An 18,104-nucleotide genomic window follows, 5' to 3' on the forward strand; every position below is an offset into this window, starting at 1 on the left:
AAAAAAAAAAAAATGGAAAGAGAATTATTATTTAGAGAAACTGCAGAAACTAAAGGCCACAGGGCATCATTCTCACCCGCTCATCACTGTTTCCCTCTCTTCCCTCAGTGTTGTTCTGTGGAATGTTGCAAAGAGAGAAGCAATATGTGGAAGTCCGGCCTCCACCCACAGCTCAGGGATAAGCCTGACGGTGAAATTCCCCAACCTCAGAGACGACATCTTCATCACAGCTGGAAAGTAAGAAATTGCAAAGACTGGAGTGCTGGCCAGAACGTGTGCTAGCATTGTTTTTCCAGGGTTTCCTCTTGCAATGTATGCTATTTGATATAATTGCTATCCAATCCTGTACAGGATCCAACTCTGTTGAAAGTTGGCCAGGGTGGCTTGTTTTTCACTTGCCCACTCTGCACCGGCAAAGCAGGGCAAAATGGCAGAGGTGTAATGAATTCCTTTAAGCCTTCATTTTGTGTAGTAACAGTGATGATGTGCACCTCAGACAGGCACCTTTTCTGTTTAGTAGTGTGAAAGGCGCTATATAGCGCCCGACCCGGCACAGACTGACGCAGAGGCACGTACTTAAATAGAGCAATCTTTTATTTTTCTTCAGCCGTGGGGCACGCCTTCCCCGTGTCCCACAGGCCCAACACAGTCCCAAAACACTCACAAATACCACCACAATCCTTCTATCACCACCACTCCTCCTCAGGCTTAGTCCTCCTCCTCCTGACTCTGGCTCTCGAGTGATGGTGGCTGGCCCTTTTTATAACCCATCTGAAAGTGTTCCAGGTGCTTGACCACCTGGTCCTAATTGCTCTTCAGGGTGGGGCTGTAGAATCGTCCAGCCGGGCTATTGGAAGGAGACAGACCTCCCTAGCAGCCACCCCGGGCCCCAACAAAGCTGTGGAGGACTCCATCTCCCATGGAGCCCTGCGGGAGGTTGGGGAATCAGCGTCGGCCAGGGAGGCTGCCACCAAGTGCCCCAGGGGAGGTATTGAGCTGTCCATGGCTGCTCCCCCGGAATATACACAGCAGGGGCGTCCCTGCACAGTAGTAAATCACAGCAGTAAATTAGCAGCTTGAGCAGTGCAATAAAATGCAGTCATTGGAGATAACAGCAGCATCAACGGAGGACAGCAAATGGAAACGCTGTCCCATCTCTCACATCGCTGATCAATTTTCAGACTTAAGATCAGTCTTCATTTTTTGAAGTGTGTTCTAGTAGGAGACCTCATTTCAGATCTTCATGTCCTAAATGGCACTGTGGAGGCCAAGATCAGGTCAGGTTGGGGAGCGTGCACTGGTACAGTGTGTTGCCATACCCAACACACAACGAAACTTGAGATCCTGGTTGGTAGCTCCCAAGGCAGAACATGGTCCAGTCCCACCCTCCGGAAATGACCATCTATCTTCTGCAGCCAGGTGTTACATGGGTGTCCCTTTGTGGAGGCCAAAAGTAACAAAAATGGTACCTTAAATAAAAACACATTAGGAGGGATTATTACAGGGAAAATGCAAATAAACAGACAATAAAACATGTTAGAAAATATACACATGCTATAATATTCAACTATAACCGACGACTTAGTTAACTGTTTTAAAAGGTGGAGCATTTTTAATATTTTAAAGTTTTTTCCTTCAAAGACAGATGTCAAGGACAGTCAGCCAATGGCCCTGCCCAAGCCATTAGCAGCAATAATAAAGGAAAGTGGGAAATTGTAGCAAAAAGTTTCCCAGACCTCACCTTTATACATTGGTGTGTTTTAATTTCTTTCCAATAATCAATTACAGAGAGCAGCAGATTTGAATCCCACTTCTAACACCAAACTAGGTAGGCTTTTGTGGAGGGTTTTAAAGAAATTACCTCTGTGAAAAATAAATCAAAGACACATTAATCAGTCTTGACACACACTGGTGCATGCTGCAGCTGCCCGAGGTGTGTGTGTGTGTGTGTCTCTCTATTCTTGCAAATATAAATCATATTCAGAGCCATGATGGTAGAATGTAATTACGTGTATCATTAGAGTCCATAAATACACATTATTTTGAATGCATTTTATAATTTCAAGTCATTAAAATCTGAGCATAAATAGTCTTGTGGTGGACAAGGGAACGTGTATTATCGCGGTCAGGGGTAGCCATTCTTTGCTACAGGGACTCTGGGGTACAGGTCCTCTAACCACTCTTGGTGACCCTATTAATGTTGAGGAGTTACTCAGGGTCCTGCCTGTCTCTGTTTCACGTCCTCACTCATTGAATTCACTTTGCCTCGAATTTGACGAAAACATGGAAATGTTCGATAATCTCAGCAAACTTCATTGAAATCAGTTGGGAAGGAGAAACTGAACTAGTTTTGAGGGAATTATAATGGTGCAGTAGTCTTTGACACACCCCTGAGGGCTAGGAAAGTGTCTACCAACTATGCTTGTGGCAAAGCCTTACTAATAACTGTGCTAAAGTTAAGTTAAAGAGATTAAATTATACTCCAAGACCACAATACTTTGACTCCTTTGTCTCTCTGGGTGCCTCCTGAGCTCCAGTCACTAATTAACTAACTCCCTGTTATGAAAGGGGTCAACATTAAATACTCAGGAGACTGTCCTGTCCTTGCCACTGCCAGATCTGCACTACACAGCAAGGAGTATAACAGGCTTAAATCCAGCATTGAAGACACAACGTACAATGAATCTATGTAAAATAACAAAGTATTTTCATGATATTCTCATTATGGTCAGCTAATGTACCCCTCAAATAAAAATACTTCAAGTTTTTTTTTTTTAATGTGAGGTACAAATCTGGCTAGAGTACCAATCAGGTAGAGACATGACACTTGCGTATATAAGCTGTAAATTATTCATGCATGGACAGCGCCATAACGTGTGAGATGGAGTACACTTACATTAAACATGCGTGAAGGTTTTGCACATGTGTTAATTCATATCGGGCAGGTAACACAGATTGTGTAGGGAGTTCCCCATCCAACATGGCTGCTACACCTCTGTGATGACAAGCTGACCTTACAAAGCATCATGGGGCACTGGGAAAAAAAAAAGTCATACTGCAAATTTTCAAGGAAAACTTCTGCAGACAAGGGCATTCGTTGCAACAAACATTTTGGAAAATTTTGACATTCAATGATACTTCTCACAGGGCAATGCTGGCTCCAAACCCAGGACCTCCAAGCCAAAGAGAAGTAAATTGGAATTTCACTCACTCAACAGAGCTAGCAGGCCTCTTGATTTCAATTGCAATGGCGAGGGTGTTCAATTAGCGCAGACCCACTTTCTGTCTCTTTCTCAGCCTCGCTACTCCCTACGATCTCAAAATCTTCAGTTGGACACAAAGAGCTGTGTCCAGTGCTGCTTACTCAGTAAATGGTGCAGCAAGATCTCAAAAGTTGCTATTTGGGACCTTAAGCCTTCTAGTGGCCAATAGGTTTGGCCACATCCTGTCATCCCTAACTGACCTTACTTTCTGTCTCTTTCTTCTCTCCTGTTATGTGCTGTGTCACCTGCCCTCTAGCATCATGGGAGAACAACATACTCTTCCACCCATGCCCCAACTCTCTTTCTCTTCTCAGCCCTGGCCCCCCACTGATTGTGTCTTTCTGAGGGGCATCTGGCTCAGATACAGACATATCGCTCTCTAGTAGTGTCTGTACTCAGATATTGATATGAGCCAGCATGATCCTTTCTGCTGCTTTGAGATGTTCCTGCAAGACTTAAGGCTGCCATGAGTCAACATGATGGCTCCCTCTTGCCCATCAAACAATCATTCTGTCTACAAATGTAGTATATAGGGTGGTCCGGATCTAATTATGCAATTTTCATTACACTAGAACTTATTAAGTTTATTACATAGAGAATTCACAGCACCTGCCCTGCACATAGAGATTTCACTTAAAATTCTTTTTGTTGCCGATAGATGGCAGCACCTGCCCTGCATTCCAAAATGGTGGGGAGACGATTGTCAGTCGAACAGTTGCATAATTAGATCTGGACCGTACTTAAAAGTCAGCACATCAAAAACAGTCAGCAGTCTCTCCTTCACACACAGAGCAGCAGTGTAACACATTTGGTAGCCCACCTTGCTCTTATCCTGCTCAGTGGTCACTCACAACTTTTAATTATTGCTTCACCTCAGCTCATCACATGTGCAACCCACAGGGGGCACCAGTGAGCCCCCAAACTTTCCAATACAGCAACACAAGTATTAGTTCCAGTGATATTTATTTTCACAAATACTTCTATGGGTGATGTACAAATACCACACACACACACACACAATTCCTTCTTTGTCTTTTTTCTTCTTTTCCTCTCCTTCTACTCCTCCAGGCAAGCTTCATCCACATCCACCCGACTCTGGCTCAACTGCATGAGGTCGGGGGGCTTCTTTTGTTCCAGACTCGGGAGCTCTTCTGGTGTGACCCTACTACAGGTAGGAGGTACTTCTGAGTCAGGTGAAGATTCCTTGAAGTGGGGACAATTTGTACCTATGGCTCCCCCTGGTGGCACCCATGGAACACCGGAGGGCTGCACTACTGGACTACAATTCCCAGCCCGCCCGGCAGGTATCCATGTAAACACTGTAGTCCAGGTGGACTTCCACCTATTGTGCTGGGGAAGGAAATAGTCCACACAATTGGTTTCCAACTTTCCTTCCACTAAACTGGCCTCCCAGCCTTGTAAGAAACCTTGAAACTGGTTGGAATGCCAGCCCATGTCTGGTGACCATCACACGTCTCTTATGTTTTTATTGTTTACAACCAAGCCTTTCAATTGACTACAGAGAAGTTTATTATTTATTAAAAGGTGTTCCTATGATTGCTGTATCCATTACACTCAGTGTGCAGCAATTTAGTGATAGCAGACCACAATGCACCATCTCTAACTCTGCCTCCACCATCCATCCAATCCAAATCATCTCCAGTGTAAGGACAATTACATAACGCACCTTGAATGTCTGATGCTTGGATACTAACAGTAAATAAGGTCACACAGGCTGCTGCATCACATCTCATGGAAGGCATTCAAGGAGGTTGTTGAGAATTCTCTTGGCAACTGCAGAACCCCAAACAACGTCCAGCTGGTTGACAACATGCTTGAAGCATACAAAACCATGAAGTGCAACATGCTGCTAAAGATTCATCATCTGCACTCACTCTTGGACTTTTCTGCGACTCTTTATACAGTCGATGATGAACATGATGAAAGGCTTCAGTAGGACATTGTAACAATGGAAAAGCAATATCAGAGCAAGCGGAATCATTCAGTGCTGCCCAGCTGTTGTTGGACACTGAAACAAGACGTATAAGATGCAGAGTACAAACGAAAATCAGCCAGCAATCAAACATTTTGGCTCAATCGAACTAATGCAATGTGTCAACAACATTAAGAAGATAAATACACTAAAGTCGACAAAAGATAACTTCATGTTTCTCCAAATTCTTACGTGATATAGTCAATCTGAAATGATATTCCTATTTAGTTTGACACTCTTTATCATAATGACTAACAATTTCTTTGGAGGCAAAAAATATTTTTTGTTTTGTGTTATTATTATTATTAATAATAATTATAATATTAAGAATGATGGATGCTAGGCTCAGAGGAGAGGAGGCAATCTGTGAGCAGCAATATGATTTCATGCCCGGAATGAGTACTGCATATGCAATGTTAGCTTTCAGAGTGTTGATTTAGAAGTACAGAGAAGGTCAGAAGGAGTTGCATTGTGTGTTTGTGGACTTGGAGAAAGCGTATGACAGGGTGACTAGAGAGGAGTTATGGTACTGTATGAAGAAGATGGGAGTAGCAGAAAAGTATGTGAAAGTGGTATAGAATATGTATGAGGACAGTGTGACTGCGGTGAGGTGTGCGGTAGAAATGACAGCCTGGTTCAAGGTGACAGTGGGATTACATCAAGGATCGGCTCTGAGCCCCTTCCTCTTTGCCATGGTGATGGACAGGTTAACAGATGAGGTCAGACTGGAGTCCCCGTGGACTGTGATGTTTGCGGATGACATTGTGATGTGTAGTGCGAGTAGACAGCAGGTTGAGGCAAACCTGGAGAGGCGGAGGTACACCCTGGAGAGAAGGGGAGTGAGAGTCAGTAGGAGTAAGATGGAGTACATGTGCATGAAGGAGAGGAAAGGTGGTGGAAGGGTGTGACTGCAAAGAGCAGAGGTGGCGAAGGTAGACAAATTTAAATATTTGGGTTCAACAGTCCAAAGCAACAGAGAGTGAAGAAGAGAGTGCTGGCAGGGTGGACTGGGTGGAGAAGAGTGACAGGAGTGACTTGTGACAGAAGAGCATCTGCAAAAGTGAAAGGGAAGGTCTATAAAACGATAGTGAGACCAGCTGTGTTGTATGGTTTGGAGATGGTGACAGTGATAAAAAGACAGGAGGCAGAGCTGGGAGTGGCCGAGATGAAGATCCTGCAATTTTCGCTCAGAGTAATGAGCGCTGATAGGACTAGGAACGAGTCTATTAGAGGGAAAACTCAGATACAACAGTTTGGAGACCAAGTGAGAGAGACTCGATTGAGATGGTTTGGGCACGTGCAGAGGGGAAATGAGGGGTACATCTGGAGAAGAATGTCGAGGATGGAACCGCCAGGCAAGAGGAAAAGAGGAAGGCCAAAGAGGAGGTTTATGGAAGTGATGAGGAAGGGCATAAAGGCAGTCAGGATGGCAGAAAATGATGTAAAAGACAGGGATAGATGGAGACGAATGATACGCTGTGGCGACCCCTAAATGGGAGCAGCCGAAAGAAGAAGAAGATTTGTATTGTTATTTTTATTATTATTATTATATAGTCAATAAGTTTACATGAGAAGCAATGACAGTTGAAGGTGGAGAACAAGATGACTGAATATAATAACTTCCATAATAGCCTGCCTGTGGTTCTAATTAACTGAGAAGATTGAAATCCTTAGCTTTAAATCCCTGAAGAGTTAAGATTTAATGTCAAAGAAAGAAAACTTTCAGAAGCAGTACAGTAGCTTGAGCTAAGAGCATATGGCTCCCTAATGAGCGGAGCGGACAGGCAATAAAGAATTTTATTCTCCGAAGATTAGCAAGTTGACCTAAACAAAGCATGCATTGAATATTAAAGCTCATTAGAAAGTTCAAAGCAGGTAGCCACTTTCAAAAAAACGGGCTGCCACAAGTGAATGCTCAGGGGTCTCACTATCCATTCTTGGATGTGACTGGTTGGGGTGTTGCTAAGGGGTCCTACTAGATAATTGGATAATAGACAAATGACTTCTTTCTTTTTTCTAAACAGCTGCACCTTGCGGGTCTGGGAGCTCGATCTGCGTAACCGAAAAATCTGGCCTATCGAGTGCCAGCTGGGCCAGCTGAAGAGGATTGTCCAGTGTCTCGAGGTAGGCAGATCATTTCCTGAATTTCATGTGGTCGGTCTCCCCCTGTTTGTTTTATTTAGCACCTTTGACAGCATGTAGAGTCACACACTTTTCACAGGGTGGCACAGTAGAGGCAGGGTTTGACGCTGGCGCCTCACAGCACCAGTAGACTCTGCGTGGATGTGCATGTTCTTCCTTAGCTGTATAGTATGTGAGTTTTTCCTTCATGCTGTTGTTTTCCTCTCACATCCCTAATGTTATGATATGAAGTTTCGACAGTAGCAAAATGGGTGTGAGGCCTCCAAAAAAAAAAAAACAAGTAAGGGAGCAGGCTACAATCCTAACTGGTCTTCCCAAACAGAGGCTCATCTGAATTCAGCCAGGCCTATAATACTAGCATATGCCAGCTTCACCTCAAGAAGGCCAAAAAATGGAGATCTGGTAAACCAACTAGAAATAAAAAGCTCCACAAGGGGAGGGATGACCGTACACCCTTGGCTTGAATTAGAAGGACAAACAGGAAATGATTATAAATGGAAGATTAATTCAAATAAAACTACATACAGGTAGTCACCAGGTTACGGAGATATCCGACCTGTGACTTACGAAGCTCAGAAGCATGCTCCTCAGTAACTGCCGCTCCATCATCTACCACCTGGGGATGCTGCAAGTGGGCGATTTCACTGCTCGCGCAGTGTAGTGTCCCTCGGGCGGCTCCCACCAGCAAGTGGTGACCTGTGGTCCATAGTCACCGGGGCCATAGCTATTGCTCATGTGCAGGACGGAGGCTTGATGGGGCGGTTCGCTGCCCGCCCACTACACCGCCGTAGCTACTGCTCCTGAGTGGACGCAGGCCGGATGGAGCGAAGGGGGGCGTTTCACTGCCCGCCCACCACACACTGCTGCCCCATTCGTTCTCAGTGGGCGGCTGGTAATGCTGCAAGCGGTGACCTGGTTGTGGCTGACCGGAGGCCATTGAGGGTGAACGGGGTGGCGGGGGTAGCATTGTAGTGTACATTGGGTGGCTGCCTGTTGAATGGGGGCAGTGGTGGTGGTGTACCCGCCTTTGGCCGCACCATGTTCATTCTCGGTGGGCGGACGCTGCAGGCAGCATACTGTAGTGGAGGTGACTGTGAGGTGGGCAGGTGATGAACCCCCCTTGCCACCCCATTCGTTCTCAATAGCAAGCCTGCTTGTACTGTTACGCACATAGCAGGAAGTTGTCTCTTGTCAGTACATCAGACGTGTTGACGACGGGTGCCATCCTGCTGTGATAGCGTGGACACTGCTGTGCTGAAACACAAATCTGATGCAGGTGTTGGTGATACAGTAAAGAAGAGAAAAACCATCACCATGGAAAATAAAGTAGAAATAATAAAAAGGTCAGAGAGCACTTGGTTACAGTCAGTCAACAATAGCATTTATTAAAATAATGTACATGTTCCGACTTACATACAAAATCAACTTAAGTACAAACCTACAGTCCCTATCTCGAACGTAACCCGGGGACTGCCCGTAATTCAAAGAAAAAACGACAAGAGTCACAAAAGAGTTGCCTGAAAGGCAATCCTAAGAAAATCTCCAATAGAATATTCGTGCCAAAATGAAAAGCAATCCGAAATGTTAACTACATTGAAATGTAAAGCACATGCCTGTGTTCCATTTACATTTAGCACAGTTTTATCGTGTCATAATTAAACGCATATCAATCTATAATGATGGATTGCTTTTCATGGAATTTTTGTGCCAGTTTAAAATGCAGTGCAAAATCGCGTTCTCTTTTGATTCACATCCATAGATCACGTGTTATAACTAAAAGCAAAGCAGTCATATTGCGTTTCACTTAGCGGCTTCTCCGAGTGTAATGCATTTCGATTCGCTCTGCCGTGCTCCACATATATTGGTTGGATTGGGAGCAGGCGTGATGGGCCACTGTCTCCGAAGTATGAATGAGACACCCGACTGATCCGCTCACCTTTACACGTGTATGTGCGATCAGCCAAGCACCCCAATCATCCCCTGAGTTAAGCGCACTCACGCACACCTGCACCCGCTTGGAGCCTGCATTTCCCGGGACTCGAAATTTTCTTTAAAAACCTGCAAAATGCCACAGGCCACTTAGCACATACATCTATCTGTCTCTCTTCTAAATATAGTCGACTTCATATCTATCTACTGTATTATGATGTCTTATGTAGATTTCTATCTGTCTGTCTGTCTATTTTCTAATATAGTGCCATACACATCATTCAGCTGATCTGGATCAGCTCAAGCTTTCCACTGTCTTGATTTAAAGTAATTTAACCAATGGAACTAATGGATGAAATTATCGCTCCAGAATAGATAGATAGATAGATAGATAGATAGATAGATAGATAGATAGATAGATAGATAGATAGATAGATAGATAGATAGATAGATAGATAGATAGATAGATAGATAGATAGATAGATAGATACTTTATTAATCCCAATGGGAAATTCACATTCTCCAGCAGCAGCATACTGATACAATAAATAATATTAAATTAAAGAAAGATAATAATGCAGGTGAAAAACAGACAATAACTATGTATAATGTTAAATGTTAACGTTTACCCCCCCGGGTGGAATTAAAGAGTCGCATAGTTTGGGGGAGGAACGATCTCCTTAGTCTGTCTGTGGAGCAGGACAGTGACAGCAGTCTGTCGCTGAAGCTGCTCTTCTGTCTGGAGATGATACTATTAAGTGGATGCAGTGGATTCTCCATAATTGATAGGAGCCTGCTGAGCGCCCTTCGCTCTGCCACAGATGTTAAACTGTCCAGCTCCATGCTAACAATCGAGCCTGCCTTCCTCACCAGTTTGTCCAGGCGTGAGGCGTCTTTCCTCTTAATGCTGCCTCCCCAGCACACCACCGCGTAGAAGAGGGCGCTTGCCACAACTGTCTGATAGAACATCTGCAGCATCTTATTGCAGATGTTGAAGGACGCCAGCCTTCTAAGGTAGTATAACCGGCTCTGTCCTTTCTTGCACAGCGCATCAGTATTGGCAGTCCAGTCTAATTTATCATCCAGCTGCACTCCCAGGTATTTATAGGTCTGCACCCTCTGCACACAGTCACCTTTGATGATCATTGGGTCTATGAGGGGTCTGGGCCTCCTAAAATCCACCACCAGCTCCTTGGTTTTGCTGGTGTTCAGTTGTAGGTGGTTTGAGTCGCACCATTTAACAAAGTCATTGATTAGGTCCCTATACTCCTCCTCCAGCCCATTCCTGATGCAGCCCACGATAGCAGTGTCGTCAGCGAACTTTTGCACATGGCAGGACTCCAAGTTGTGTTGGAAGTCCGATGTATATAGGCTGAACAGGACCAGAGAAAGTACAGTCCCCTGTGGCGCTCCTGTGTTGCTGACCACAATGTCAGACCTGCAGTTCCTGAGACGCACATACTGAGGTCTGTCTTTGAGATAGTCCACGATCCATGCCACTAGGTATGAATCTAATCCCATCTCTGTCAGCTTGTCCCTAAGGAGCAGAGGTTGGGTTGTGTTGAAGGCGCTAGAGAAGTCTAGAAACATAATTCTTACAGCACCACTGCCTCTGTCCAAGTGAGAGAGGGATCGGTGTAGCATATAGATGATGGCATCCTCCGCTCCCACCTTCTCCTGATATGCAAACTGCAGAGGGTCAAGGGCGTGTTGAACCTTTGGCCTAAGGTGGTGAAGCAGCAGCCTCTCCATGGTCTTCATCACATGTGAATGTGATGTGAATAAGATGTCATAGAAGCTTCAGTGCCTGTTTTGGGCTCTCTGATATCACACAAACATGTCCGGCCGAGCCACAGCAGATGACAGCCCTGGAGTTCATCACAGGATTTCAAGAGTCACCCTACTGCTGTAGCAATTCAAACGTCCTCTTTATTTACCTCACAGAGTTGCTGAGCAGCCAGCTGGCATTGGACCCTTGGAGGTTTACTTTATACAAATGTATATACATTTTTCACATTTTTTTTAGTTTCTTTTTTGCATTCTTGCATTTTGGACCCACTGGAACTCCGCTCTATAATTTATGGTCTGTTATCTTGGAGTGCGCAGCAGTCATGAACCTCAAGGCCACTGTTTATTCTTAGATGCATTCATTTGACATTCATTTTGTAAATCCAGCTCTTTTTTTATTTATTCACATCCATGTGGAGTCTGGGCCTGTCCTGGCAGTTGTGGGCACAATCACTTTCTTACTTAAATAATACTTCTTTATACGGAGAGCGGCTCTCCCTAGAAGCACTGCGTCCTCCAAGGAGGCACTTGTCAGCTTGATGAGTGCACCATTCTCACACAATGAGCATTGTAGATGTAGCCAGGTCCCCCAGGACTTCAGTAATATTCAGCAGTTAAGGTCAAAAAATGTAACAGCATGAACATTTCCAGTAATATTTTTCTAGAAGGACTGCACGGTCAAAATTGTAAAAATAATTATGGCTCAAATCATTTCAAGTTTAATTTTTTTAAATGAAAAAATATTAACTGCATGAATCTTTTATCTTTTTCGCAGAATGTCAAAGAGCACACTCTCAGGAGCCCATTGTAATTCGTTTTTTTAATTTTTTTAGACCGCATGTACAATTGTTTGCATTGTTTATCCTTTTTTTTAGAGTTAAGTGAAGTCATTGTGTCACCTTTTTCCACCATTTTGTGTATTTTTTTTTTTTTTACGATTGTCCGCTCCACCCCTCGCCCCATACTGTTTGTCGCTCATTACATTTTGTGGCCACCAGGTGGCTGTCCAGCTCCCCAAACACCTGACAGAAGTGCAGCAAACAAGAGGATTTCATTTGGTGTGAAATGCTTCCCAGTAAGCGTTTCCCACTCTTCAGCTACAAGTACAAGTAAACAGCAAGCATACAGCAATGCTCTGTAATTGTCTTCTCTCTCTTTCTCCGTCACTGCCTCCTCCACCCCTCCCAGCAAGCCTTGTTTTCCTTCTCCCAGCTCTGGCTCCCAGAGCAGTGGCAGGCAGCTCCGTTTATATGAAACCTGGGAGTACTTCTGGTGTCCCACAGGTCTGGCCCAGGACCACATCTGAGTGAAAGGGGATCCCTACACCCAGTCCCCGCAGTACCACCTGGCAACACCCATGGGACCCAACAGGGCTGAGTTAAAGAACTCCAACTCCCATTATGCCCTGTGGGAATCCAGGGTGCTGCTGCAAACCAAGGTGGGCTGCCATCTAGTGACCCGGGGGAGATAATGGACTGTGTCTATTGTGCTGTCCTTACACACAGAGGGTGTCCCAGCTGGGTAAGGTTCCCAGCTGTCCCTCACAACATGTTGACAATTGTATGACCACTATTGCTGTCTTATCACATGTTACTATTCAAGTATAATTCAAATTTATGCCTTATTTGAAGGCAAAGGCTGACGTTCGATTGCAAAAGAAAAGTTGTTTGGTTTACGTTGCTCTAATTTTCTAAATGTGTTTCTCCAGACATGCTTTTTTAAAGCTGCGGTATTTTACTGGTCTGGTTTTGCACGTCACTCTTTTTAGTAATGCTGAATTGTAAGCTTGCTATCTTCATTAGTATCTAAAGCCAGATTAAGAACCCCACAGGCCCCTGGGTGACTTAGCTCCTTAGCAGATAGTTGATTATTCTTTTAACAAGTCAGTGTGTGGACACCAGGACATTAAGTATTTCTCATATGTGATTTGTCACAAGATTTTGCATCAGGATTGGGGGGGGGGGGTACCCCCTTTGATCATTTCTACTCGCGGACACAGGATTGTTTCATCAAGTGATGTGCCCGTCACAGGCCCATCCAGAACACCCTGATGATAGATCTGCCCCTGTTAGTAACAATTACACCCAACCTCGGCTAACAATGTAGTTTGAGACAATTTTGTCTACCACACTGCTCTGCTTTTTGATTACCAGTCTCTAGAGGAAAAAGAAAAAAAATGAAAACACGAGCGCAACAGACCTACGCTACTTCCCTACTAGCCACACAACATAGCACACCAACAGAAGCAAAATGTATGATTGAAATAATATTGTTATTGTAAACAAATAAATCAGCTTTTTACACAAATCTCACGCTACAGCACACCCCCAGCATGGATGGATTACAATACAAAACACTTCAGTAATAAAACACAAATGCACAATGTGATGGATGGCCGGCTAAATATTCCGGCCCACACCTCCAGGCCGCCAGGTGGAGCCCTCCCAACAGCATGGAGGTTCCCCGAATTCCAGCAGGGCCTTATGGACCTTGTAGTTTGTATACACAGCCCTGCTGGATACCTTGGGGACCACCGGGAGTCGCTGTAGGGAGGCTGTCGGATTCTTACGTGCCCTATAACCCGGAAGTGCGTCATGATCACCTGACAAGAAGAAACGACGTGCTTCCGGGTTGAAGAAACGGACTTTTACCCTGACCCGGAAGTAATAAGGGCTTGTGGATTGTGGGACAGGAACACCTCCAGGTCAGGGGGTATAAAAGGACTCTGGGAAAGCCCAGACATTGAGCTGAGTGTTTATTGTGCTTTATTATTGTTTATTCTTGTATGTGTAGTGTGGAGTGGAGGGTGCTTAGTGCACTTTATTATCATAATAATAAAAGTCTTGGACTTTTACCTGGTGTTTGGTGTACTCCCTGAGGGTTCGACAGGTCGATAACAGTCTCAACTATTACAACAAATAATAATTGTCATAAAGGATTAACCAATCAAGATCAGGCAGACCACAATAAAGAGTTGGGGCACCACCATGGTGACCCCATATAACTGGAATGCAGCAAAAACAAGAACATGTGCAAAAAATTGCAAAATGCCTTTTCAGATGTGAGTTCCAAAGTGAACTGTTTTGAAAATGGCCAAACTTACAGTCACAGGAAGAGGCGGGTCCAGGCAGACTGACACCGGATGTGACATCAGAGATGATACAGCTGTCAATCATCTGGTCTTCAGAGGGAGGAAGAGAGGCATCAGAACATAGTGCCAACCCCTGGAGCAACGGGAAATTACAATCACCAGAGCCCTTAAACTGTCCCCTCTGCGCACCCTTGTGATAGCACAAAGGGGCATTGTTTGTCCTATTGAAGGGACACGTGTCGTGTAAACAGAATGTCAATGTCTAAAAATATCATTGATATTTTTATCAATCATTGGTTTTTTTTTTTAAAAAGCACACACAAAGACAAGGGGGGAAGACGCAAGTTGCCTACAGACGACAACAGGGCATTGGAATTCAAAGCCAAGTTTGGTGCGGCAGCAGCCAGTGTTGGCTTAAGGGTGCATGGCACCCTTAGGTAATGGGTGGAGCATGTTCATATATGTTTATGATTCTGAAGAACAAATGAGGGGTTTGGAGGAATATTCAGATAAATACATTACGTGTGATGTGCTATACTGAAAACCAACAGAAGAGCAGCAGGAAGGCTGGAGGGCATTCATATTTGTAAATAAAATGGAAGAGCGGGGGATTTGTGTGGTTTGGTTGAAGATCAGCACACCTTCATATTCAGATTTTATGTACAACATGATATAGTGATAGTCGACAGAACATTGGAGCTGGGATTCGGATGAGTCAAGGCCCCCCAAAACGTCATGACACCCTTAGGGCGGTGCCTACTCGGACTTGGCCAAGGGCTGATCCTGGCAACAGCTGTAACTAGTGTTCCACCACACCACCCTAATCGCCATCTGAAAATTGGCTTCTTTAATCCTCTAAACTCTTTTGTGATTTCCCCCCCCCCCCAGGTAGAAGATGATGACAGTTTCTTCTATGGAGGAACCTCTAGTGGAGATGTTTTAAAAGTGAATCTGAAAACCAAACTTCTCAACAGCTGTGCACCTGCAAAGGAGAAGTTCAGTCAGGTGGGCCCCGCTGTAAAACTCCGGTATAATCAAGGGAAAGGTGCTATATGAATGAAATGTATTAGTATTAATAAAATATCATAGATTAAGCATGCTGCCTAGTGAAGACATATTTGCAAGAGACATCAATTATTTAAATCGGGTTGCTTAATAATTTACAGGACTATACATTTATGTGCATGTAAAAGAAAAAAAACATCAAACCACACTAATCATAAACGCCCAGAGACACCATGTTAGTCATTAGGATTATCATTCTTGATCATTGTGAAAAGAAAAAAAAAATCTCCGTCACCCTCTCTTCTCCAGCCCCTCCATCCCCCCTTAACCGTATAAGGGCAGACCTAATTAAAGAGAACATCTCTGATAAGTCTTGTTTGCCACAGGGTGTGACATCGCTGAAACTCCTCAAGACGGGCGACATACTGGTCGGTTCTGGAGATGGTGCAGTCAGTCTTTGTAAGACGGCGAATTTTAAAGTGATCAAGTAAGTCGGATATTGGGGTGGGGGGGGGGCTAGTGGGGGGTGGGTGGTTACGTGCTGATAATGAAAAGCATGTCACAGTAGAAATCAAAGAGTCACTGTTGTAATACAGGCAAGTTCCACTGGACATCTAAGAGTTTGTTTCCTGAACAATTTTGGGTGTTGTAATAAAACAACGTGTTTTAAAGGGGCGGGGTGGGGGGGGGGGTCACCTAGGTGAATCCCTTATATTGAAAATGAATGTCGGGGATTTTGCCAAGTAAAACAGAAAATGGTGACATCTTGTTCAGACAATAATCTTCTAACAAGTCTGCAGACAACCCAGAAGGGGCGGGTTCAGGAGAGCAGAAACAGGAAGTGACATCAGAGGTGAAGAACTGCCAAGGGTGGAAGAGAAAAAAGGCATTAGGTAACAGCGCCACCCTTTGGTTTGGAGTGTAACAATCTTTCTTTTTTTTTTGCAATCAATTTTTCACTGATGTCAAACAATATAGTAAAGCAACAAAAGAGGGAAAGACATTTTCACATTCAAATTTTGAAGAAAATCCCTCTACCAGCATCCACCCTAAACCCACGCCACCCCGGAGCTATTTAAGAAAGTGGATACCAAATTTGGGCGGCACGGTGGCGCAGTGGGTAGCACTGCTGCCTCGCAGTTAGGAGACCTGGGTTCACTTCCCGGGCCCTCCCTGCGTGGAGTTTGCATGTTCTCCCCATGTCTGCGTGGGTTTCCTCCAGGCACTTCGGTTTCCTCCCACAGTCCAAAGACATGCTGGTTAGGTGGATTGGCGATTCTAAATTGGCCCTAGTGTGTGCTTGGTGTGTGGGTGTGTTTGTGTGTGTCCTGCGGTGGGTTGGCACCCTGCCCGGGATTGGTTCCTGCCTTGTGCCCTGTGTTGGCTGGGATTGGCTCCAGCAGACCCCCGTGACCCTGTGTTCGGATTCAGTGGGTTGGAAAATGGATGGATGGACGGATACCAAATTTAGACTGATGGAACACGCAGGTCACTGATTGGGTGCACAGAGGCCCACACGCCTACAGATTGAATCAAGGGTTTGCTGTTAGCCATGACTTGATCAGGGAGATAGTATTTTCCCATTTATTAATAGTATGCACAGGTATCTTGCGCGGCTGAGTATAACATTCTTGAAATGAGCCTTGAGGTTGTCTCCCAGAAGCGCGTGTGTGTGTGACAGTGTATCTTATGGATTTTGGCCTGATGAGCACAAAAATCACCTAGAAATGTTCCGATCATGTACCATTTTATCACAATCGCCTATTTGTGTGATTTCCTCATGTATTATAAGTATACGCATACAGTCCAACAGCCACAACTGGAACATCTGTGGTGATCTAACAGTAGTGACACCGCTGCTAGAAAATTTGACAGCCATGCTAAAGAGTCTGAAGAACTGGCCACTGCATAAGGGAAGAAAAGTGTGGCACATAAACATCTTGTCAGTATTTCATATGAAACTTGGACTGGTAAAAAATGTAGTTAAAGCGATGAGCAAGGAAGGTGAAGGATTTCGATATTTGGGACCGATGTTTCTGCAAATAACTGACAACAAGATTAAGGAGGGTGTTTTTCTTGGACCAAACATCAGACACATAATTAGTGACAAGCGGTTTGAAGACCTGCTAGTGAGGCTGGAGAAAATCTCATGGAAGGCATTCGAGGTTGTCGTTAAGAATTTTCTTGACAATTACAGAACACTAAACTAAATCCAGTTGGTTGAAAACAATGAAGAGCAACTTATTGTTAAAACTTTGCTTTCTTCATTCACACTTGGACTCAGTGATGGACACAGTGAAAGGATTCATCAGAACATTGCAACAACGGAACAGTGGTATCAGAGCAAATGGAATCCATCAATGCTTGGACACTGACATGAGAAACATCAGATGTCGAGTGCAATGAAAATCAGCAGCAAAACATTTTTAGCTCAAATGAACTAATGCAGTGGGTCAGGATCTTTAAGTAAATCTTCTTCTTTCTCTTCATCTTTTCCAAATTCTGTGTGGAGTCAATGTGCTTGATCAACCTTCACAACACACCTTAGTCCTGCAACTCCACCCCAGTCAGATCCTTTTCCATCTTCTTTAACTTTATCCACCCATCACCACTTCAGCCTCCTTGCTTTCTCTTCCCCTGTACTTCTATTCCCATCACTCTTTTGCCCACACATTCCTTGTCTCTCCTCATTACAGGCCCATACCACTTCAACCAAATCTCCTGTACTTTTTTAGATTTCTCTCCCACTCCCTCTGATTGTCTCATTTCTTGTTCTGTCCTTACTTGTAACTCCACACGTCCATCTCAACATTCTCATTTCTTCCACATCCAACTTCTTCTGCCCATGTCTCAGCTACACATATCATTGCTGGTCTTATCACCGTCTTATCAC

General features: G+C 44.4%; 1 protein-coding gene across 1 annotated transcript in view; it reads left to right on the top strand.

The window, feature by feature from the left end:
• Positions 1 to 18,104, top strand: part of cfap52 (cilia and flagella associated protein 52) — a 56,253-nt gene that overhangs the window by 11,908 nt on the left and 26,241 nt on the right. Inside the window, exons 4-7 of the mRNA XM_028819568.2 lie at positions 109 to 237; positions 7,281 to 7,380; positions 15,095 to 15,211; positions 15,598 to 15,698. Of these exons, the coding sequence (XP_028675401.1) occupies positions 109 to 237; positions 7,281 to 7,380; positions 15,095 to 15,211; positions 15,598 to 15,698 (447 nt within the window). The remainder of the gene's footprint in view (positions 1 to 108; positions 238 to 7,280; positions 7,381 to 15,094; positions 15,212 to 15,597; positions 15,699 to 18,104) is intronic.

This window comes from Erpetoichthys calabaricus, chromosome 14, assembly GCF_900747795.2.
Source record: "Erpetoichthys calabaricus chromosome 14, fErpCal1.3, whole genome shotgun sequence".
Classification (NCBI taxonomy): Eukaryota; Metazoa; Chordata; class Cladistia; order Polypteriformes; family Polypteridae; genus Erpetoichthys; species Erpetoichthys calabaricus.